The 21,091-nt window shown below is 48.1% G+C and overlaps 1 protein-coding gene across 3 annotated transcripts in view; it reads left to right on the forward strand.

The window, feature by feature from the left end:
• The first annotated feature begins 5,804 nt into the window (after positions 1-5,804).
• Positions 5,805-21,091, forward strand: part of FBXL19 (F-box and leucine rich repeat protein 19) — a 33,945-nt gene continuing 18,658 nt past the window's right edge. The window contains exons 1-7 of one of the 3 annotated variants that reach the window (XM_082196175.1): positions 5,805-7,260; positions 7,470-7,520; positions 13,903-14,107; positions 16,403-16,546; positions 16,653-16,739; positions 19,277-19,492; positions 20,735-20,767. In XM_082196175.1, coding sequence (XP_082052301.1) covers positions 13,934-14,107; positions 16,403-16,546; positions 16,653-16,739; positions 19,277-19,492; positions 20,735-20,767 — 654 coding nt within the window. In that variant the 5' untranslated portion in view covers positions 5,805-7,260; positions 7,470-7,520; positions 13,903-13,933. Of the gene's footprint in view, positions 7,261-7,469; positions 7,521-8,381; positions 8,764-13,902; positions 14,108-16,402; positions 16,547-16,652; positions 16,740-19,276; positions 19,493-20,734; positions 20,768-21,091 lie in introns of those variants that run through there. The other 2 variants (XM_082196177.1, XM_082196176.1) reach the window with 2 other exon arrangements.

The following is a 21,091-nucleotide window of genomic DNA, read 5'->3' on the forward strand; positions in this document are numbered from 1 at the left end:
AGTGACGAGGCAAAGCTCAGCGCACCAAGGGAGCTGCTGCATGGCCTACTGGTGGTGATTTGAACCCGGGTCCCTCTGGTTTTTAAATTTAATTACCGTATTTTTCGCTCTATAGCACGCACACGACCATAACACGCACATAGTTTTTAGAGGAGGAAAACAAGAAAAAAATATTCTAAACGAAACAGCAAATGTATGATTTTTGTGGTTCATGCTGTGGCCACAGACATGTGATCTGACGGTGAGTTTGGGGTAGCCCAATGCAAAAATCCTGAGGATCCATGTGGATCCATGCTTTGTAACCACGTTTTTGCACCACTGCGGCCCCAGGCAACAGTGGGTGCGTGATTTTTTTGGTGCAAGCTGTAGCCATGGACATGCTATGTGATCTGATGGTGAATTTGGGGTGACCCAGTGCAAAAATCCTGAGGATCCATGTGGATCCGTGCTTTGTAACCATGTTTTAAGTGGGGAGGGAAGGAAAAGCACTCAAGGGACAAGGAACACGCGTGGGGTGGGTGGAGAAGGATGCTGTTAATAATGCAGAAGAGGGGTATAAGAGGAGAAGGCTCCTCCCCTCTCCCGCTTTGCTCCTTTAAAGCAAACAGGCTCTCTGTCCCTCTCTCCTCCCCACTCAGCGGCTCTTCTCCCACTTTGCTATTTCAAAGCAAGCCACGGAGGAGGGAAGGAAGGGGAACCATGGATCCTCTGCTCACGACTGCAGCAAATCCCCCCGCCATCCGTAGGCATTCGCTCCATAACACGCACAGACATTTCCCCTTACTTTCTAAGAGGAAAAAAGTGAGTGTTATGGTGCAAAAAATACAGTAATCAGCCTAGCCATGGTTGCTATGCACTGCTTCCACAGCTGGAGACAAGGAGGCTTCTGAAAAATACCAGTTCCTGGAAATCACAGGAGGGAGAAAGCTCCTGTGCAGCCTGGGTCCTGCCTTGATGGTTTCCCAGAAGCCTCTGGGTGGCCACTGTAGGAACAGGATGGACTAGGCGGCCTTGATCCAGCAGCCTCGTCTTATGTCCCTAAATTCTAATGTTCTTTATTTACAGGATTATTACGCTGCTAGCATTTTAAAGGTTTCGCCCATCCATTATGATATCCTCATTCAGGTAGGGGCTGCGTGAGTCCAGAGGGGTATCTGTGTAGGATATTGCCTCTGATCTGATGGCACTTATCCCATACCCTCCAACACTTCTCTGATGAAAATAGGGACGTCCTAGTCCATAATAATGATAGTGATAACTTTATTATTATTATTTATATCCTGCCCATCTGACTGGGTTGTCCCAGCCACTCTGAGTGGCTTCCAACCAGTATAAAAAAATAATAATAAAACATTAAACTTTTTTAAAAAAACTTCCCTATACAGGGCTGCCTTCAGATGTCGTCTAAATGTTGTATAGTTATTTCCTTGGCTCGGGGGTTACATAACTCCATGGCCCACGGACAGTCTGGGTATCAGTGTGTTTTTGCATGAGCAGAATGTGTGCTTTTATTTAAAATGCATCTCTGGGTTATTTGTGGGGCATAGGAATTCGTTCATTCCCCCCCTCAAAATATAGTCCGGCCCCCCACAAGGTCTGAAGGACAGTGGACTGGCCCCCTGCTGAAAAAGTTTGCTGACCCCTGAGTCAACTCCATACCTCCCAACACTTCCCCAATGAAAATTGGGACATCCTAAGGGAAAGAGGGACATTCTGGGATCAAATAAAAAACCCGGACAGCTTCTGTAAATCCAGGACTGTCCCTGGAAGATAGGGACACTTGGGGGGTCTGTCATCCCAAGGGCTCACAGATGGAGAAGGGAGCCCACAAGAAGGCCGAGGGCCACCTGGCATTCTCCTTCTGTGGCCTTTTGAGACAGAAAGTCTTGGTTGCAGCAATGATGTTCTAATGAGTGCCAGGGGCAAGCCACCATTTAAATTTCCCACAATGCTTCAGACCACTCTGGTACTGGCCCTCAGTGGTCCAGCAGGGTTTCCAAGCGCCCAGCTTATTTAAAAGACTATGCTCACCGGACAAACTGCACATGTAAAGCTGTATGGTGAATAGGGTCAACTACTATGCTTATGTGCCCTACTGAAACCATAAGGGTATTGCTGTATGTAATGGAACCACTATGGTTGTAACTACAGTCATACCTTGGGTTGAATGCGCTTCGGGTTGAGTGCATTTGAGTTGTGCTCTGCGGCAACCCGGAATTAACAGAGTGTGTTACTTCCGGGTTTCGCTGCTTGCGCATGCGCAGACGCTCAAAAGGATGTCACGCGCATGCGCAGAAGTGGCGAAAAGCGACACGTGCATGCGCAGCCGTGCCGTCGCTAGTTACGTTTGCTTCTGGATGTGAACGGGGCTCCAGAACAGATCCTGTTCATATCCAGAGGTACCACTGTAATGCCTTATCTCGGTGGGGAGGGGTGTTATGTATTGAAGTTCTCACCCTGGCCACCAGGGGTATTGTGTATACAGTATAGTTTTCACTCAGGTCCACGTCAATTAATTTAGGCGGGAAACCCTGGGTTGTTGTTGTTTCAATGTTGACAGCCGGCTGTCTATAAAAGCAGGCCGGCTGAGCTGTTTGCTGTTCAGTTCAGTTCCAGCTTACTATAAAGAACCACTTGGAGAAATCTCTGTGTTGACTGCTATGTCCACCCACAACTTAACAGCTACGTCAGAGACATTGTGGGAAGTCAGCGAGACCAGTCCTCTGGGGATGATCTGAGATCTCTGGACGGGCATCAGCAGTGGGCCAACAGCCTGAGGAACATGGGACCCCAACTCCTGCCAGCACGGCCAGTGGTCAGGAGGAATGATGAGCACTGTGGTCAAACCCGGAGGACTACAGGTTGCCTAGCCTTCATGGCAGCAGAAGGAAGATCTTCAGCTGCCGCCATTTCAGAAATGCACTGCTGGGTGCGATTTCTGCACACAGCCCCAAATTGCAGAGGACCACAGGAAGCGACCAGACCACGGGTCCATCTTACTCACTGTTCCCTACACTGACTGGCATCAGCTCTCTGAGGTGTCTGGCAGAGTTCTCTCCCAGCCCTACCTAGGGATTCCAGGGATTGAACCCGGGACTTCAGCTGCTCTACCGCAGAATGAAGACTCTGCATTCTGACCCCGGGCTTGATGGTCACCTTGGGGCAGGGAGTGGGGTACTGATGACAGTAGCCGAGAAGCAGGGCCTCTCTTGAGGCGAGCTCTGCTCGGGGTCTCAGCATGTGGGGCCATCCTTGTCATTTAATGGTATACGTCACCCGGGAACACTCGACTGTAGTGTGCCTTTCTGTCATTAGTATCTGATACTTCAAAAATCACCGAGAAATGTCAAAATGAGGAGGCTCTCCAAAATTAAGAGGAGGCACCTGCCTACCAAATCATGAATGTGCAAGTGTGGTGGTGAAGATGGAAGGGGGGCATGTTTTAATCTCGCTCTCTAGCTGTGGCTTTCAAAAATAAATAAACATTTTTAGGTCCCTGCCTCGGGTGTTTGTTTGTATTGTTTTAAAAACCCATCTTGAGTTCTTTCTTTCTTTCTGCCCAACTCTCTTCTTACATTTTCTTCTCACCTTTCCTCCAATGTGCAAGGCGGAAAACATGGTTAGTTGCTGTTTTCATTGTTTTCAAAGCAATTTTTAGCTGTTTGTATTGCATGTGTGAAAAACGCCTGGAGATTTACGATGAAGCCGGTTCGTCATTTAATGCAACAATTTTAGCTGTGTTATTCTGACTCCCAACACTCTGTTTTTAAATGTATCGAGATATTATGGTTGTAATCCGCCTTGGGGGCCCTTGTTTAGGGCCGAAAGGCAGAATGCAAATGCTTTTATAAATCAATACAAATATTGGGCAATACCTCAACTTCCCTACATATAAATATTGTTGCCCGCACCCTTATCTCTGAGCAGCGAGGGACTTCAGGGGTTCCTGCACTTAGGCAGGGTTTGCTTTCCTTTGAGTGAAGTCCATGGAGACTGTGGTGTCTTTAGGATATATGGTTTTATTTACACATATATACAACCTGAGCAAAGGATGAAAGCGCTCACAGCATTAATACTCAAACAGATCTTGCTTCTTCATTAGGTTTTCATGGAAGCTGCAAAGCCCAGCTTTGGGTTCAGCACAGAGCAAGACATGTCCTTGAGTTTCCAGTATCAGCAAAGAAATCTCTCTCGATGGAGAACATCATCTAGCAAGGAGAGGCGGGAACAAGCTCACCTCTTTGTCTCCATGGCAGCCTCTTGGGACATGTAAATGACAGTGCTGTACTTAACTGGACAGCCAAGGCCATTACCTTATCAAAGGAACAGATCTGGCTGCTTTCACCTCATAGATTCTAACTTCACATACACCGGATCAGAGGTTTGGAAGGGACCCAGAGGTATCATGCAGATATCATGCCGTATCTAAGAAGCTACACTTTTTGGAGAGATGCTTCTTGCTGTGTGAGATAAATTTATCGAAGGTTCTTTCTCCACTTCACTGATTATCAGTCTCATATGAACTGATCTGAAATTATTCAAGTCCCAAACAGATTAAAATCACTAAATTTGCTTTTGACCTCCCCTATATGTTGGCTTCCTGCTACCAACTAGAATAATTCCATAGTGAGGAAAATAATGTTCTACCTACATTTGAAATTTTAAACCTGAATCACCTTGTGAGTCATATAATATCAATTTTATGTGGCAAGATCAGTGGCCTTGGGCAGATTCCATACTTGTCCCACATTCATAACAAATTGCTGATTATAAAGTCTTGTTTTGAGTACTTTGAAACCAAATGTCAAATGTGGTATGGACTGGTGCTTTTATTAAAGTTTCTTTAAATTGCAATATTTATGAATTTGTTTCTTTTAACCAGTTAGTTACTTGATTGATTTAACTAGCCATACCACTGATATTCTTCCTCTTTTCTTTCATAACTGAACTGCAACAGCTTCTATTTTTGGTCTTTTATTATTCCAAAGAAACATAAGTGAAATCATGTCATTTCACGATCTATTGTGCTTGCAGTTCTATAGCTGAAAACTGGAATAAAATATTTACCTTTGGTAACAAGGCCATTTTAATTGCAGGAGTTCTCCCATAAGTTTTCTACATTTGTTTTATTTGTTTATTTCATTTTAAGGAGGGTGAAAAAACAAACCACACATTAATACCCTTGAGAGAAGAGGAACTCTGTACATGCTCAGAGGTAAAGTACTCAAACGGTGGCAATCCTATGCAGACGAAAAAAATCTGCATTTTGGTTCGCCTTCCAGACCACTAACGTGCAATGTTTGCAAATGGGAATTACTCACTTTATAAAAAGAGAACTCAATTAGCTTTGAGCTACCGGTATATAACACCATCTCCCGCAATTCCATTCGGCAGTATGCCTCTCCCCCCTCCCCTCCTACTCCGCCATATTAGTTGTAGTCCAGGCATTCTCCTTAAGGACTTAGAGGCAAACGATAAAGGCACCGAGAAATACCCAGACACGGGCCTGGAGGATAGAACTACAATCCCATGATGCCTTTCGCCTCAGCGGCCATCTTAAATGGAGTCCAAACACCTCTCGGAGAATTTGGCTTACACAGGCCTGATCCGATGAGTGCGCAAAACTACCCTTCCCATGAGGCATTGGGGACGAAGTCGCCGCAAGCTGCCATCTTAGCTGTAGTCCAAACACCTCTTAGGGGGCTATAGAGGCCAACAGGCCCAAGGCGTCGAGGCGGGAAATAAAACTACAATCCCCACCCGGCATTGCGCGGAGGCATTGGGCGCCATCCCTATTGTAGTCCAAACTTCCCCCAGGTGCCCATAGAGGCGGATGCTTCTGAGGTGGCGGAGAAAACTACTTCTCCCATGAGCTCCCGCGCGGCGAGTGTTCCCTTTTGGCCTTCCCGAGACGGCCATGACGGTTTTGTGTGTGTGTGTTATGCGTTGAGTGAGGTGTATGTATCAGTATGTGTGAGTGAGTGAATGTGAAAGGGAAGGAGGAAGAGGAGAGGATGAGAGAGGCTGGGGGAGGAGGAGGAGGAGGAGGCTCCACCAGCACCGTGGGGCCTAGCTCTGTCCCTTCCGAGGAGCTGTGGGGGCGACTGAACCCCACTCCCCGACCTGCCCCTTTGGAGGGGGGTGGGTGGGTTTAAAGGCCCTCCCTTATGTGGGGGGAGGGACAGCTGGGCAGCGCAGAGCCCCCTTGAGGAAAAGGGTGGGGTGGGGGGCACCAGGTTCCCACTCCCCCCTTGGATTGCAGGGCGGGGGGGGGCTGGCAGTGGGGAGCGCCTAGAGGGCCCCACCCCGTTGCAGGAGCGAGGGTTTTGCAAGGTTAACAACCCCCACCCTTTCATTGCTTCGGAGGGGGGCAGAAAGCTGAGAGATCGCCAAGGCAGGCACTGGGCCTTTTCCATCTGGGCTCTGTGTGTGAGAGTGAGGCCAGAGCTATGTCCCTGATTTAAAGGGAAAGGCTGATCATCATCATCATCATAAATAACATTTGGGGACAGCTTTCGCCTAGCCCCCACCCCCTTTTGATTCCCCCCCCTCTCCAAAGTGCATGGAGATGTTGTTGGAGTAACAAGCCAAGGGGCAAGTCCCCCTTCTCCTCCTCCTCCTCCTCCTCCTCCTCTTCTCCCACCTCCAGTAAGCCCAAGGAGTGGGGAGTGGGCTCAGAGAGGGGAGTGGTCTGCCTACATTTGAAAAGGGGAGGGTGGGTGTTCTGGCAACTAAGGAAAATCTCAGTGGTGGGCAGAAGAGGAGGAGGAGTCAGGAGGAAGCAAGGAGGGTTGGAGGGGGGGGTTACTGGAGGTTGCACCGCGCATAGGCAATGCCCAAGGCTCCATCCAAAATTAGGGGTGCAGGGGGTCCCTGAGTAGATGTGTGCTACAGCGGGAGCTTTCCTTGTTATTTTTTAGATGTTCGGGGGAAGGGAAGCCTCCTCACACATCATCCCCTTGTTTTCTCCCAAGGGCAAGGAAGGAAACCGTGGAGGGTAGAATAGGAGAGAGGGGGTGAGAGAGAGGACTGGGGGGAACTGCTGCTATGAATCTGTAATCGCCTCTTTGGGGAGATCGACCCGCCCCTCCGACTCTTCTCCACCCCCCTATTTTTGTGGGGGGAGACTGAGGGAGAGACGCACGCACACACAAATCCTTCAACAACTGGCTGGATCTCTTCTCTCTCCCCCCCTCCACTGCCCACCATGACAACAAACCCAGCATTAGAATCGCCATCCGCCCCATGGCCACACAGCAGGTGAGTAGCCCATCTCTCCTTCGCTCCCCGCTCCCAAACCCTTCATGGGTTTTAAAGGGGGGGCTGCTCCCCATCTCCAATCTCCTCCCATCTTAAGGCACATTTGGCTGGTGCCTGTCTGTGATATGTGAGTGTTTGTGTAGATATATGTGTGTGTGTGTGGTGTGTGTAGCGATTGTAAGACGTACAGCATCTTTTCTCTTTCGGAGGCTGCTGATGGATGAGGAAGAATCTTTGGTGCCTGGATGCGCTTCCCAAAGGTAAGTCCCTCCGCCGACCCCCATCTCTCTTGGCTTTGCGAAAGAATGCTTTTCAAGGAATAGAGACCCTTGTCCCTTTTCCCCCGAAGCCAACACTTTCTCCCTCCCCCCCCATTCAACATTTATTCGCTCTCCCTCTCCGACCTCCAACGTGATGCTTTTGAGGAGGACCCCCAGTCGCTTTGCAAAATAACCCCTTTCCCCCCAAATTAGCTGTATATGCAGGGCAGGTCGTGTGAACGCACACAGCATGTGAAAACATCACAACAACTCATATGCAGGGAAGGAGGATTGGGGAGGGGGGGAGTGCTGTTAAGCTACCAGGCGGGTTGCATGAATGTGTATCTGCTGGAGGTGGGATCTGGAGCTTCTAAGCCTCCCCCTCCCCCGCCCCCCCTCAAATGCAAGGTACACTATTGTGCTTTCCTCAGTTTCCCCATTCCTTTCGGGATCTCCTTTGTTGTTTTTGTTTTCTTGGGCATTCTCCCTCTTTCCCACCCTTACGTGCTGTCACCTTGGGCTGGATTGTTTTGAGTGGGGGCGGGGGGCGTCGCTATTTATTTATTTTTTTTGTACCCAAAAGGAAAGCAGGCGTGCGAGCGAGCGGATACCGGGGTGCATCTTTTTTTTTGGCCGGGTTGCGTTTTTTTAACTGGGAAGAGGGGGTCCTCTCCTGGGTGGGCAGCAGCATCTGACGGGCACCGGGGGGAAGCGGAGGAGAGGAGCGGAGTGGCTCCGGGGCGCGCGCGCGTGTCCTGCGCCTGTGTGTGTGGATGTGTGTGCGCGGGGGCAAGCGTGGAACCAAAGTTTCTCCTCTCCGATTTCCAGGGGAAGGAATTGCCGGCCGTAAAGCGCTCCTGCCTCCCTCTCTCTCTCTCTGTGTTTCTCATGTTTTAAGCCCTGGGGGAGGGAGGGGAGGGGAAGGGAAGCGGAGGAGAGGAGGGGATGGGCCGTGTCTGCCGATTTCAGGGGGCCCTGGATCCGGGATGGCTCCGCTCTCCCGCCTCGAGGAGCTGCGGGATCCGGAGGGATCTGCCGGAGGAGGCTCGCCCCCGAGAGCTGCCTGGACTTAGAGGCTTTTAAAGGGGCGGCGAGAGCGGAGATGTGTCAAGCAGGTTGCAGATGGCGGAGAGGAGCCGAGGGGAGCCAGCAGCCGGCACCGTGCAGGGCCGGGCTGAGGTGTTCGGGATCCCTTGCCAGGACCGGGCCTGTCAGCTCCGAGGCCATGCTGGGGCGTGATGAGGTATCGCAGCCAAGTTCCCATAGACACCACGGCCCTCTCGACTGCCTGCCTGCCTCCCACCTGATCCCACATGCGAGGGGGCGGCTGGCGGGCGGGCGGCCTTAGGAAGTCGGGGGTGCTGCTTGTGGGATGTGTTTGGTGACCATTTTGCAAGGGGGGCACTGTGGTATGTGTGAAGGGGGGGAAAGGAGAGCGCAGCAAGATCAAGTGGCTTATTCAGGTTCACCGAGGCCTTCTGCCACCTAACCTGTTCCTCCCCCTTTACCAGCTCATCCCTAATAGCATCCCCCTGCCCTAATTTACAAAATATATATCTAACAAAAGATGAAGTGATGGTGTTTTGCAGTAAAGAACATCAAAAGGTTATGGGCATGCCCAGGTCTGTCCCTCCCCCTCCAGTTTGGGGAACCGAAGTGTTCTGCTGTCTAAATCGTAAGTTCATTGCAGGCAGAGGCCATTCAGTGTGGTGCCACCACTTTCTCTTCTCTAATTCCTCCTTGAATCTTTTGGTTTGATGCTTTAGACCTTGCTCCCCAACTGGGACAGAGCCTCTCCCCAAAATACGTGTTAACTCCCTTTGATTGTATTTGTCCCCTGTTTCCTTTGCTTCTCCCCGCCATGAGAATTTAGGGCAAAAATGGACGTTACTCGCAAAACAGCACTTGCTCAGAAAACACCAGTTCTGCTTCCCTTCCCCCTCCTCTATGTAATGCCTGGAAGAACTTGCCTCTGCTCTAACAACTCAGTGGCTCTGTCACATCATTCACTGCCAATGGAGGGATGTGGTGACGTCATGGCGCAAGGGAAGTTCAACTGGACATCATGTAGAAAGAGCAGAGAAGTATATCTGAACCAGCTGTGGTTTTGTGGTTTTTAAAACTTTTCTCATAGGCTTTGGGATCTAAGTAGTGATGGTGGAGGAGACAATGGGGTCTCTGAGTTTGGTTCTTCAGTTGCAAGCACCTCAGGTCAGGGACCTGCTGTTTTTTTGGTTGCATTACTGTGCCATGTACCTGTTGATGGTGTTATATTAACGAGTGTCATCTGCAACAGTTGCTAATGATGCAAATGTAGCCCTTTCCTTTTTGGCTTTCCCTTTCTGCTTCTGATATGAAATCTGTTCTCTGAGTTTCCAATCTCCTCTAGCCAACATCCTCCTCCTTTGCCATCTTTCCCCTGTTCCATCTCTCCCTGCTTCAAGAAAGGCCCTGTGAAAATGGTTGCTCTTAGATTAGGCATGTAGTTTTATTTCAGTGGGAATAATAATGTTTTGGGAAGTGCTACCCATAGAAAAGCTTTCTACAGCCTTGCTTTCATTTTCTGTTTATTACTGTGCGATTTCTCTCCTTCTCTGTATCCTAACCCCCCCCCCCAAAAAAAATCCACTTCCAATCCATATTGATAAGCAGCTCCTTGTATGTTACAGTAGTTCTTCCCTTTGTTTTATGAAGGTAGAACTCAAATATCCTGTGCCCTTGTATCAATTCCACATCTGAGCCGCCAGCTTGGCAAGCAGGCCTCCAGACTGGGAAATTTCTTTTGAGATACCATGTTGGTTCCCACAGAATTTGACTTGCTCCTCCACCCGCAATCAGTGACTTGTTGGCGTTTCCTTCTTTTCTCTTTTTTTCTAAACCAGATACTGGCTTCTAGAAGCATGAAATATTTTTCATGTCCTGCCTGCAGTATTTCCTCGTGAAGGTTCACCTTTCAGGATAGCGACATGAAACCTGCAAATGCCTCATTCTAAACCAGAGGTGGGCAACCTATGGCCTTCCAGATGTTGTTGGATTCCAACATGGCCAATGGCCAGGGATGATGGGAGTTGTAGTCCAGCAGCATCTGGAGAGCCACAGGTCCCGCTTTCTTGTCGTAAACTGCATTAAAGCAGTGCAACCTTGGCAGCCACATGTTAACAAGTAACAGAAAATCACTCTTTCTTTTTCTTTTTTTAAAAGGTGCCTGCCATAGCTAGGGTGCTTCTGCTGTCCTTCTCATTTGCTGATCTCCCTGTCTCTTTAGGAGGGGGGAACTCACCTGTTTCCTTTCAGCCCCTTCTATAAAACAGTAGATGGGGGGAGAACCGGCATCCCAGCACCATGGGCACCTGTAACTAAAGCAGCTATAAATCGCAGTGTCTTTTGTGACTTTGGTGTAAGCAGGCAGAAGAGTGAGAGCAGTGAAGTCCATCCCTTGATTTAACCTAAAAGGTCCCCATTGAGCTGCCGCATTATTAGAATCCAGCTTCTTTTTATTCCGCTACAGCTTTGCCATTAATATTGGCCTTGTAACCTGTACAGGGTTCTCTGTTTCTCAGCACTCTTGCAACTTCCTTGTGAGGTGGTTCAGTGTTGCTCTTATTTTAGAGAGAGACAGGCCCGTGGTTGAGCCGAAGTGATGCGTCAAAGGATATATGATGAAGCTCTGACAGAGGTAGGATCTGAGTCCATCTTTCTTACCATTGCAGTAGCTCGATCAGCAAGGCATTTCCTTGGATGCCCCTTACTCCTCTGCCGACAGAATAAGACTAAGTAGGTTTTATCAGCTGGGGACAACTACATTTTTTCAAGTATTTCAGAAGAGTTACCCTTTTTAAAAAACGCACCCTCCAACCGCTGCGAAAAAATAATTAATTGGGCGCTTTTCCTTCAATAACACAAAAAAACCCACTGCAAAGGTTCTTAGATTTGTTCTTCTTTATTGGCTATTGCTGCTTAATTGCATCCAGACCCATGCGTATTCTGTGATTGTATTGGGCATGTGCAAAAGTTGATGTTTAGACAGTGCAGTCAGCATCAGGACCGTGTTTCTAGGTTTGAAAGGTTGCGGCTCAGTGGGGATGAGGGAGCTGTGCTGGATTTTCAGTGATGGGGTAGAGAGAAAATCTTAGGGAAATATTTGCTGTCTGTCCTGAGTATAAACAGAATAAATAATGTGGAGAGGAGGAAAACTGCTCAACTTTGCATCATTTACTCATGTTGCCATGCACCTCAGTTTTTATTGGGGATGAAAATGGAAGCTTTGGTGCCGAACCTTTTTGTTTTGGAGCACAAATATTCTCAAGGTTGCTTCTTGCAATTTTTGCCCTCCCTGCTTGATATTTTCCCCTCCCAGACATTGTTGTGAGTTTCTGATATTTTGACTCTCAACCCATTTTTGTGTGATAACTGTTACAGGGGAGGGAAGTTTGTTTGCCTTGAGAACTCTCTGGAGGCTGAGGCAAACCAGAAGACTCTCTGTTGGATGGGGGACCCCTTTTATCACTTAAATTTACTGCCCATATATCCTACCTTTCTCCCATGATGGACCTTAAGACAGCTTATAAAAAGGTGTTGCTGCACAGCCTGCTTAGCGTTAGCAAGGTTGCTGCTTCGTGTACCTGAAGATCATGTCTTGGAACAAGTAACCCAGGGAAGGAAATAAATAAATTAGAGCCCTAGCTTTCTTTCTGTATTTTTCATATAGATCAGGGTGCAAACAGACAGAAACAGCAGACCTCATCCCATAGCACCAGCTGCTTTTGAAAGAAAGATAAAGAGGCTCCTCTTTATCTAAAAGTGGCTCCTCTGTGGGATTGGGAGCTTTGTCCAGAAGTGCAGGTGTCTCAAAGCCCTTTTAAGCACGTAGAATTAATTGTGTGAGAAGGATCGGGCTTGTTGGCTTTGTTTGTTTTTGGATCCTAGTCGTAGTTTTGCAACTATCAATATTGGGTTTTATTAAGTTTGGACAGGATCGTAGAAGATTTAAGACTTTTCAGATGCTGGGAAGCAGAGGTTCTAAAATCGTCAATGAGTTTATTTTCTCTTTTTGAAACTTCTGTTTCTGAACTTTTCCGTGCGGTTATATTCAGCAAAGGCTGATTTGCTCTGCATTCTTGGTGCTGATATTGTAATCTCTCTTGGTTCCTTACTCTGCTGTGCGATGTTTCTGAGAGAGCTGTAGGGTGTTATGTCTGTGTATATGTGTAGTTTGTTCAACAAGAGAGCATTTTTAAAAAAATAGTTTTTGTGGCAGTTGGGGCCTGCAAACACATATACCTTTTTCTCCCTGCTGCAGTAAAGTGGTTTGCTCCTAAGGGGTGTGAAGTGTTCCTCCCCTCCCAGTTCTGTTTCGGACAAAATCTAAAGCCATCGCCATATACACAGGCTTCCTGTTTATAACAAGAAGCATGTCAAGAGCTCTCTGTCGCGTGTCCGGAGCATTTCCCTGATCTTGGAGAAGAATGAAAATCCTGTGTGTGTGTGTGTGTGTGTGTGCGCACACGCACACACACACAGAGCGATAGCACGGAATGAGCTGCTGTAGGTGAAGTTGAGCAATGCAGTCTGTGGCAAAATGAGAGCTGCAAAATGAGGCTCTTGATTGCTTGCAGCAAAGAACCAGGCCTGACTGAAAAGTTCTGCAAGACGTCCGGGTTTGTCGCGTGACCTGTCCTAGCCCAGACGGCGATGGGATGCACTGCTTTGCTGTTCCATCCTCTGTGGAGCACTAAGGTTCTTCACAGGCTTAGAGTTGTGGGCCTACTGCAGACCCCAAGTTCCCTGAATCTGCCAAACTGCAGGTGCATATTGACGCTGGACCCCTTGTCCCTTCACCCTTCCCAAAGCTGGGAGGGACACCAGGGCGTCCTGATGTAGTGGGTTGCCCCATTTCACTTTGAATGGGTGCAGTATTTCTTGACCTGAACTGTTCATTCCATGATGCCTTGATGATGGGGAAGTCTGCTCTCTGCATCTGCCCTGTTGCGCAGGGCTGATCAGCTTTGTCTGCACCCTCCTTTTCATCTGAGCCACATCTTTGCTTGGCCCTTACATGACATCAGATGTAGGGCAGGTGGCCTTGGTGCGTCCATCATGACCTTGCAGGCCGCATTGGAAATCTTGGCAGTCTTAGCTAGGCCTGTGAGCAAAGGGTTTCCACCGCTCCAGTTTCTTCTTCCAGCGCATTGCATGTTTAACAGTTTCCTCCCCTTGACGATTATGCCAGGATCTCGGTTCACTTGTTTTTGCGTTTCAGTTTGCCTCTCTCCTCTTCACCTCGGCGGCTGCCACTTTCCTTGCCCACCTGCCTGCCCGCCTTGGAAAGCCGTGGCTCGCTCATCGCTTGCGCACCTCTCTCTCTCTTTCTCTCCCCTTGCAGCCCAGAGAGTAGCTGAAGCGGGACGTAGCCAATGTCGTCCAGCAAAGGGGCGGGGGCTGGAGCTCGCCGGCGGCGGACGCGGTGCCGGAAGTGCAAAGCTTGCCTGCGGTCGGAGTGTGGGGAGTGCCACTTCTGCAAGGACATGAAGAAGTTCGGGGGGCCAGGGCGCATGAAGCAGTCCTGCCTCCAGCGGCAGTGCACGGCGGTGAGTGGGGAAGTGGGAGGGAGAGTGGTTTGCAGGGTGGGTTTCTGTCCAGGGATTTGGGGCTGCTGGCCCCCCGACTCCACCGTGGCAAATAGAGGGGCAGTTTGGCGCAGATTGGTAACGGAGGTGCAAAAAAAAAAAAAACAAACCCATTGGTTTCATTAAAGTTTTCACGGAAAAACTAATATGCCCAACGGCAAAGTGGTAAGGCACTGGCTATCCAATAGCGGCATTCAAAGTGTGTGTCACTATTCGCTCCAAAATGAACTGGACTGCCATGCCGTATGAGAGTCCAGAGTCACCTCTGTTAACTTATAGGAGAGGACACTAAAGTGCAGTAAAGGTATCTTCTTAGATCAGTGATGGCCACACTTGGCCCTCCAGGTGTTTTTGGGCCTACAACTCCCATCATCCCTAGCTAACAGGACCAGTGGTCAGGGATGATGGGAATTGTAGTCCCAAAACACCTGGAGGGCCAAGTTTGGCCATCACTGCTCTTAGATGATTCCTCAACGTCTCTTTTGTTGTGTCAATTTCTCTAAAAGAGCCAAAGACCATACCTTTCATCGCCAACCATCCAATGTGGAATATGAACTGTGTTTCCAATTATGTCCATTTTCTAACTTGCCTGCCCATGAAAGAAACATGACAAGTGATTTCTGGGTTAATTGCTTGAGATGTGCTGTGATTTTAAATTAGCTAAGAAAATTTGAACGTGATTTTAAATGCGGCATAAGTTTCTGGTCCTTAGGATTGTGAAGGTAAATGCCGTCAAGCCTGCATTGTGGGAGTCTTCATAAACTCTCATGCGCTCCTGGTTCGCTCAAGGGTTGAGGCAGGTCATTAAAAATGCCGGCCGCATCTCTTTTCAAAGTCCTCATTCTTGCCGCATGTTCCTGTCTCTTCTGGCTTTGCGTGTGACTCTCAGATATGTCAGACGTGTAGAAAAAAAGTGTGGGCTACAGTTCTAACCGGGGTTTAATAATTCAGGATGCAGGTGGGGGGCTTGGCATGGAGGAATTCTCCATGTTTACAAATATATCTGCGTCTGTGCAAGACCACACTGCTCCCTACATATAGAAAGCTAGTATGTTAGGAAGGGAGACTTGAAAAGTGAAAGTGTCTTGCCTGACATGCTGACTTAATTACTTTCTGCATGCAGATTTGTAGTATTATTATTATTTCTACATGGGAGGGCTTTCACATATTCAGTTTGCCTCACGTGTTCTCTGATGTGTCAGCGCTGTCCCTCGAGCTATTTTACTGCATGTTGGAACCTGCTGAGCGTTGCATGTAAAACCAGATCACATCATGTGAGCGAGTGAGGAACTTTGCAAAGGAACTCTCTGCATCTAAACAGCTGCCATGTCAGGCAGAAGAGCTGCAGGTTCTTCTTGCAAGCCGGCTTTTGCTTGCAGGGATGGAATATGTTTGTTTGTATATGTGAGCATTCAAAGATGCCTCCGTCTCCCAGTCCTGGAATTGTGCAGCCCGGGAACTGAGTTTATCACATGATTTGGGTTTCTTTTCTTGTTTCGCATGTTTTGGAACTGCTTTCTATAGGCTGCAGGAGACTTGTTTGATTTGAAGCAAAAGTAATCTTTGATCTGTTTAGATCCTGCAAACCGCAGTTATTCTAGGAGCCTCCCACCCGATCATTTCCCCCCAGTCTCTTAGAAGGTCCCATAGCAATTGCTGAGTGCTATTGTTTTCCTGAAATATCTGTAGAATGGCTTGTCTTGTGTTTCAAAGTCTTACATCAGTGAGTGCCCCTCTTATGAAAGCTCAGGAACCGAGCACTCTGTGTATGCGTGTGGGGTGTGTGTTCCTTGTGAAAGAATCATAGAATTGCCGGGTTGGAAGGGACCACGAGGGAGCCTTTGAGGCAAAGTAGGAGCCTTTTACCCAACGTGGGTCTCGAATCTGCAACCCTGAGATTAAGAGCCTCATGCTGTATGAACTGAGCTACCCCAGTTCGCATAGAACACGTTTTAACCAATATTTCTGATGCAAAGTTTAGAACCGGGCGTTGCATTCAGCGGCGAAAAAATGCAGTGCGTTCCCACGAGCAATGGCTCAGTGGATTGGGAAATATGCTTCTTCAGGCATCTTGATTAGCTGCATGGGAGAGCCGCTGCACGCATCTAATGTACTGTCGATTCGTTGACTTTTCCCGCAGTTCCTCGTTATAACCTGTTTCTGCGGGGTGGGAAGGAGCCTCACATGAGTGAACCCCCATCCCTGCCCCCGACCCTCCACCCCTGCCCCTCACTTCCCACCCCTCTCTCGTTGCAGCCAGTTCTACCTCACACGGCCGTGTGTCTGGTGTGTGGGGAGGCCGGGAAAGAGGACACAGTGGAGGGCGAAGAGGAGAAGTTCAACCTGTCGCTCATGGAGTGCACCATTTGCAACGAGATTGTGCATCCGGGCTGCTTGAAGGTGAGGGAGTGAACAAGAGAGAGAGAGAAACTGGCCCTTGCAAACAACAACAACAACCCCACCTTTGGGCCTAACAGATGCTGTCACCCCTTTTTCTCTTTTGCAGATGGGGAAAGCCGAAGGGGTCATCAACAACGAGATTCCAAACTGTTGGGAATGCCCCAAGTGCAAGAGAGAAGGCAAATCGATGAAAGTACGTCAATGGGTCTGCTGGGCAGTGCGGTGGGGGCAACGGAAGACCTTTGCACGGCCAGCCCAGTGTGGGCTGGGGGGCCATCCGTGCCCTGCCAGGCCAGTCTCGCTTTGGGAGGCTCTGTGTGTATGTGCTGGGGAGGGTGGGCGTAATGGAGCCAGGTTTGCGTGTGTATCCTTTCAGTTTGATTTTGCCCTTTGGGCTCCTTGCCCGAATTAGCTGCTTCCACATCCAGGTTAGGCTCCCTGTTTCTGTGCTTTTCCCTCGCCCCCTCCCAGCCAGCACTGGGGGGGAGTGATGGATGGTTGTGGGGCCCTGGGTGCAGGGAATACGAGGCCTGAAATTCCTCACTCCCGTTACTCCTGCTCAGTATTTCCTGTTGTCATGTGGAAATAAACTCTTCTCGAGGCCTCCTGGCCCACCATCCTCAAAATAAGCAGAGCTGCTTGGTAGAGTCATGCTTCTAGACCTCATGAGGCAAAGCGGGTGCTGAAACACTGGGCCCTCAGATTTCTCCCCAGTGAATCGTCACCTGTTTGCAACCGGGTCTCTCCTCCCCAGCCAGGGTCTTCTGTATCTACATATGTATTTATAAAATGGCATTCCCCTAAAATGGGGTCCTAACAGCTTGTCTGTGGAGAGATCCACTCAGATCTCCTGAGGAGGAAGTTACGTACAGCAAAGGCCCCGCCCCAATTTGGAGCAAGTTTTATTTTTTCAGCTTCCAAATTCCAAAAATGAAGGGTGCTAAAAAGTTGCAACATGACTTGGGAATTCAAAAGTTATTCTGGTTTAATTACCGTATTTACTCAAATGTAATGGGTAATTTTTTTTCGCCAAATTATGGCGTGAAAATTAGGGTGTGCATTAGATTTGATGGCACATTTACATTCGCAAGCAAAGACTTTTTTGGTTCCAAGGTTTTGAAAATTGAGGTGCGCATTAGATTCAATGGCACATTAGATTTGCGTAAATATGGTAATATTTATTTTATTTACCAAACAAAACTAAATTGTGTGTAAAAGACATAAAAATCATATAAATGTATTATATATTAATGTTTTATATATTATTATTATTATTTTATTTAACATTAGCTGACATGTTCAGAAGATAAAATTGAAATTATTTGATTCTCAGAAAGCAACTTATATGCTTCTTTACCAAACATAGACTCACCAAGCTAAATGTTACCCAGTCACAAAAATAATAGCAGATGTGCATTCCTCACGCTCAGAAATGTATTAAGACCTCTCACTGAAGAAATTTGCAAAAATTAAATTTTGTCCCCTAAATTGACACTCCCTACGTGTTCTAGCCAACTGTGTACCTCCAGGAGGCAAAGGAATGTTGTGGTTGATGTTCTGCTGATGATAAATATAAAAGGGCACATTTTCCATTTTGGAAACTGCCCATGAGGAGCAACATTTTGAAAAGGCTGTCGTGCTTTTCAGGGGAGAATCTGTGTATCACAGTGGTGATGTCTTCCCTGCCTGCCTTCCACCAGTTCTTTCCTCAGCACGAAAAGATTACAAGAAATCAGGGTGGATTTGATTTAAATCATGATTTAAATCACTAGTCAGTAAGACTTTATTTAAATCATTTTCTTACAGAAAGACTCATTCTTGCTGGTATAATCTTAATATTTACAACCAGATGAAGGTTTTGTTTTTGGAATAATAAATTTTCAGAATACTTTTTACAGTTTACAAAAATTACTGATTTGTTTATATTATTAGAAACACATATACAGATAATTATGAAATTATTGTGAGGTTTAATAAGTTAACTATTTATATTTGGACAATGTTTTCTGCTGTACTTTATTGGAAGGAGAAAAACAATCATTTCCTTAATAATAATTTAAACAATTTATTTAACTAAAGCAATAACATTATAGCATATGAATACATGTTTGTTAACTGATGCGATTAAACAATTAAAAAAACAAACTTAGATCGAGTTTTAGCACACATGAAAAACTTAAAACAAATGACTATTATGTAATTTAAATAGAAACCTATCTTTAGAAAGATTTTTCCTCCGAAAGCAATTTATTTTAAAAATCTGATTTTTAAAAAACTTTTAAATAAAAAAATCATTGATTTTTATCCACCCTGCAAGAAATGCAAGAATCTTATTCTTCCCACCTTCCTTTTTTATCTTCCTTTCGAGTCCCTGAGCAAAACCAGTGTCTGGCTCTTTGGCTGCTGTCTGGAAAACATGTTTACGTTCATCCATGCTCAAGGACAACTTGCTGTATTTAAAATAAAACTCCCCACATGTGTTGAGCCGTCTTGCGAGTGGCCGCATCCTGCTGCTGTCGGGTCTGTGCCCAATGCAGGTGACCCCTATCCTGCTGCTCTTGAGAGTCCTCTCGCTTTTGCCGAAGCCCATCCCACCATCCCCCTGTTCTCTTTGGGCAGCAGGAAGTGGCTGGCAGGCTGCTTGCCCTCTTCTTCCCCCTTCCCTTGCTCCATCTTGCACGTAGGTGAGCGCTAACTGCCCCTGCCCCTCTCCCCTCCTTGCGCCCGCAGGACTCGGGCGACGGCACGGGGAAGCGGCGTTCTGACAACGGCGAGGACGGCGTCCGGTGGAAGTTGACGGACGAGCCTGCTCAGAACAAGAAGAAGTTGGCGCCGGCGCCGCCTTTGCCCCCGCCACCCACGGAGGAAAGCCCAGTTCAGGCCGGGACCCACAAGCGGAAGAAGGAGAAGGAGCTGCCACCCCCAGACACAGGGCCCAAGAAAAAGGTCCGAGGCTGCCGCTCTGTCTGACGGATGTTGCGTGCCTGGCCAGGGACCCAGGGCCCTCTCCTGGGGTCTCCAGTGTGGTCCTGGGCACCACAGCACCCCCCTGAGACCCTCCTTCAGTGCTAACCAAGCCCCTGTATCTTCCTGCCCCTTTTCTTTTTTTACAATGCCTTTCAGGATCTTTCAGGATCTTTCCCCCCTTTTGGTGGGGGATGGTTTGATTTCAAATCAAGGTGATTTATATTGGCAAGGTGTCAAAGGGCGATTTAAATCATGTAGCCTGTTCCTCAGATTTCCAAATGTGTTTCTGAGCCCACTAAACGTAGAGGACCTCTGGCCTCCTAGGATCACCCCACTAGAAGACTCCAGCTGGAACATACCAATGGTCCATTTTGGCCAAGCATCCCATTTCCTCACAGTGGCAGACAGCTGCTTCCAGGAAGGCCATGAGCAATATGCGAAGGCAATAGCCCTTTTCGCGTTTTGTCTCGGAGCAGCTGAGATTCTGTGCCATAGCTGCCTCCGAGCGGGGAGGTTCTTTCTGACACCCCTTCTTTCTTTTGACCCAATGGGGTGGGGGCCAGAGGAGGGACAAACGGCTGTTCCTAGTGATCTGAACTGATGGCTTGCAGAGGCTTTTTGAAATTAGGCCTGAGATTGCTTAACATGAGGTTGAGCTCTGTTATTCCTTCCTACTGAGAGTGAGATCCAGGAGTTCCAGTTCCCTCCTGGCACATTGGAGCAGGAATGGAGCATGTGTTTCAGCTCCAGAGCCAGATCAAGAGCTGGCCTACCCTCAGCACCCTGCTTGGGGCAGGTATATGGGGCTGCCCACCTATCAGTCACTGGGCATCGGGTGGCAGCTTCTCAGACCCAATGATTGGTGCTGACAGTCAGCCCTGCTTTGTCCATTTGCAAGTGTGGTTTACATTGGACCCCGCAAATGGGCATTTTTACTCCTCCTTCCTGAGTTGTTGATCAGGCTTATGGTTTTGGTCTTCTGCGCTGACCACACTAAGAGGGATGGGCGGAGGGGAGAGCTAACTCCTTCCTCCAGAACATCCCATCGCACCTTTTTTCTTTGTTCCTTTACACCCAGTAACTTGCTGCACCTGATGGGACAGCCTCCCAGCTTGCCCTCATTCCCAAAGGCTTTTCTTTGCCCTCAAAATCCTTATTGGGTCTTCTGAATTAGAGACACTGCAGCCCAGAATTCCAACAGTCTTCTCTTCTCTCTTGCAGTTAAAAGGCACGCGGGAAAAGCATTTGAAGAAGGTGAGTGCTTGTGAGTTTTCTCGCCCAGCTTGATTTTATGGAGCAAGGCCAGGATAAGAGAACAGGGGGATAGCAGGGGGAACCAGGACACGGAGGCTGTGCGGAGAGAAGTGGAAAGGGAGTGACCTGCTTGCCAGCATGTGAGTGCACCTTGTATTTCTCTAGCACATTTGAGCAAGACGTGCGCCTGTTCTGTTTATCAGCATAGCTCTTGCACAACATCAGGTCGCAGAACCTCCATTCCATCCTCCTCCGTACAGGATCAACACAGGAAGCTGCCTCATGCCAACTCAGACCATTGGCCTGCCTGGTTCAGTCTTAATC

This window comes from Podarcis vaucheri (assembly GCF_965113315.1).
Source record: "Podarcis vaucheri genome assembly, chromosome: 13".
Classification (NCBI taxonomy): Eukaryota; Metazoa; Chordata; class Lepidosauria; order Squamata; family Lacertidae; genus Podarcis; species Podarcis vaucheri.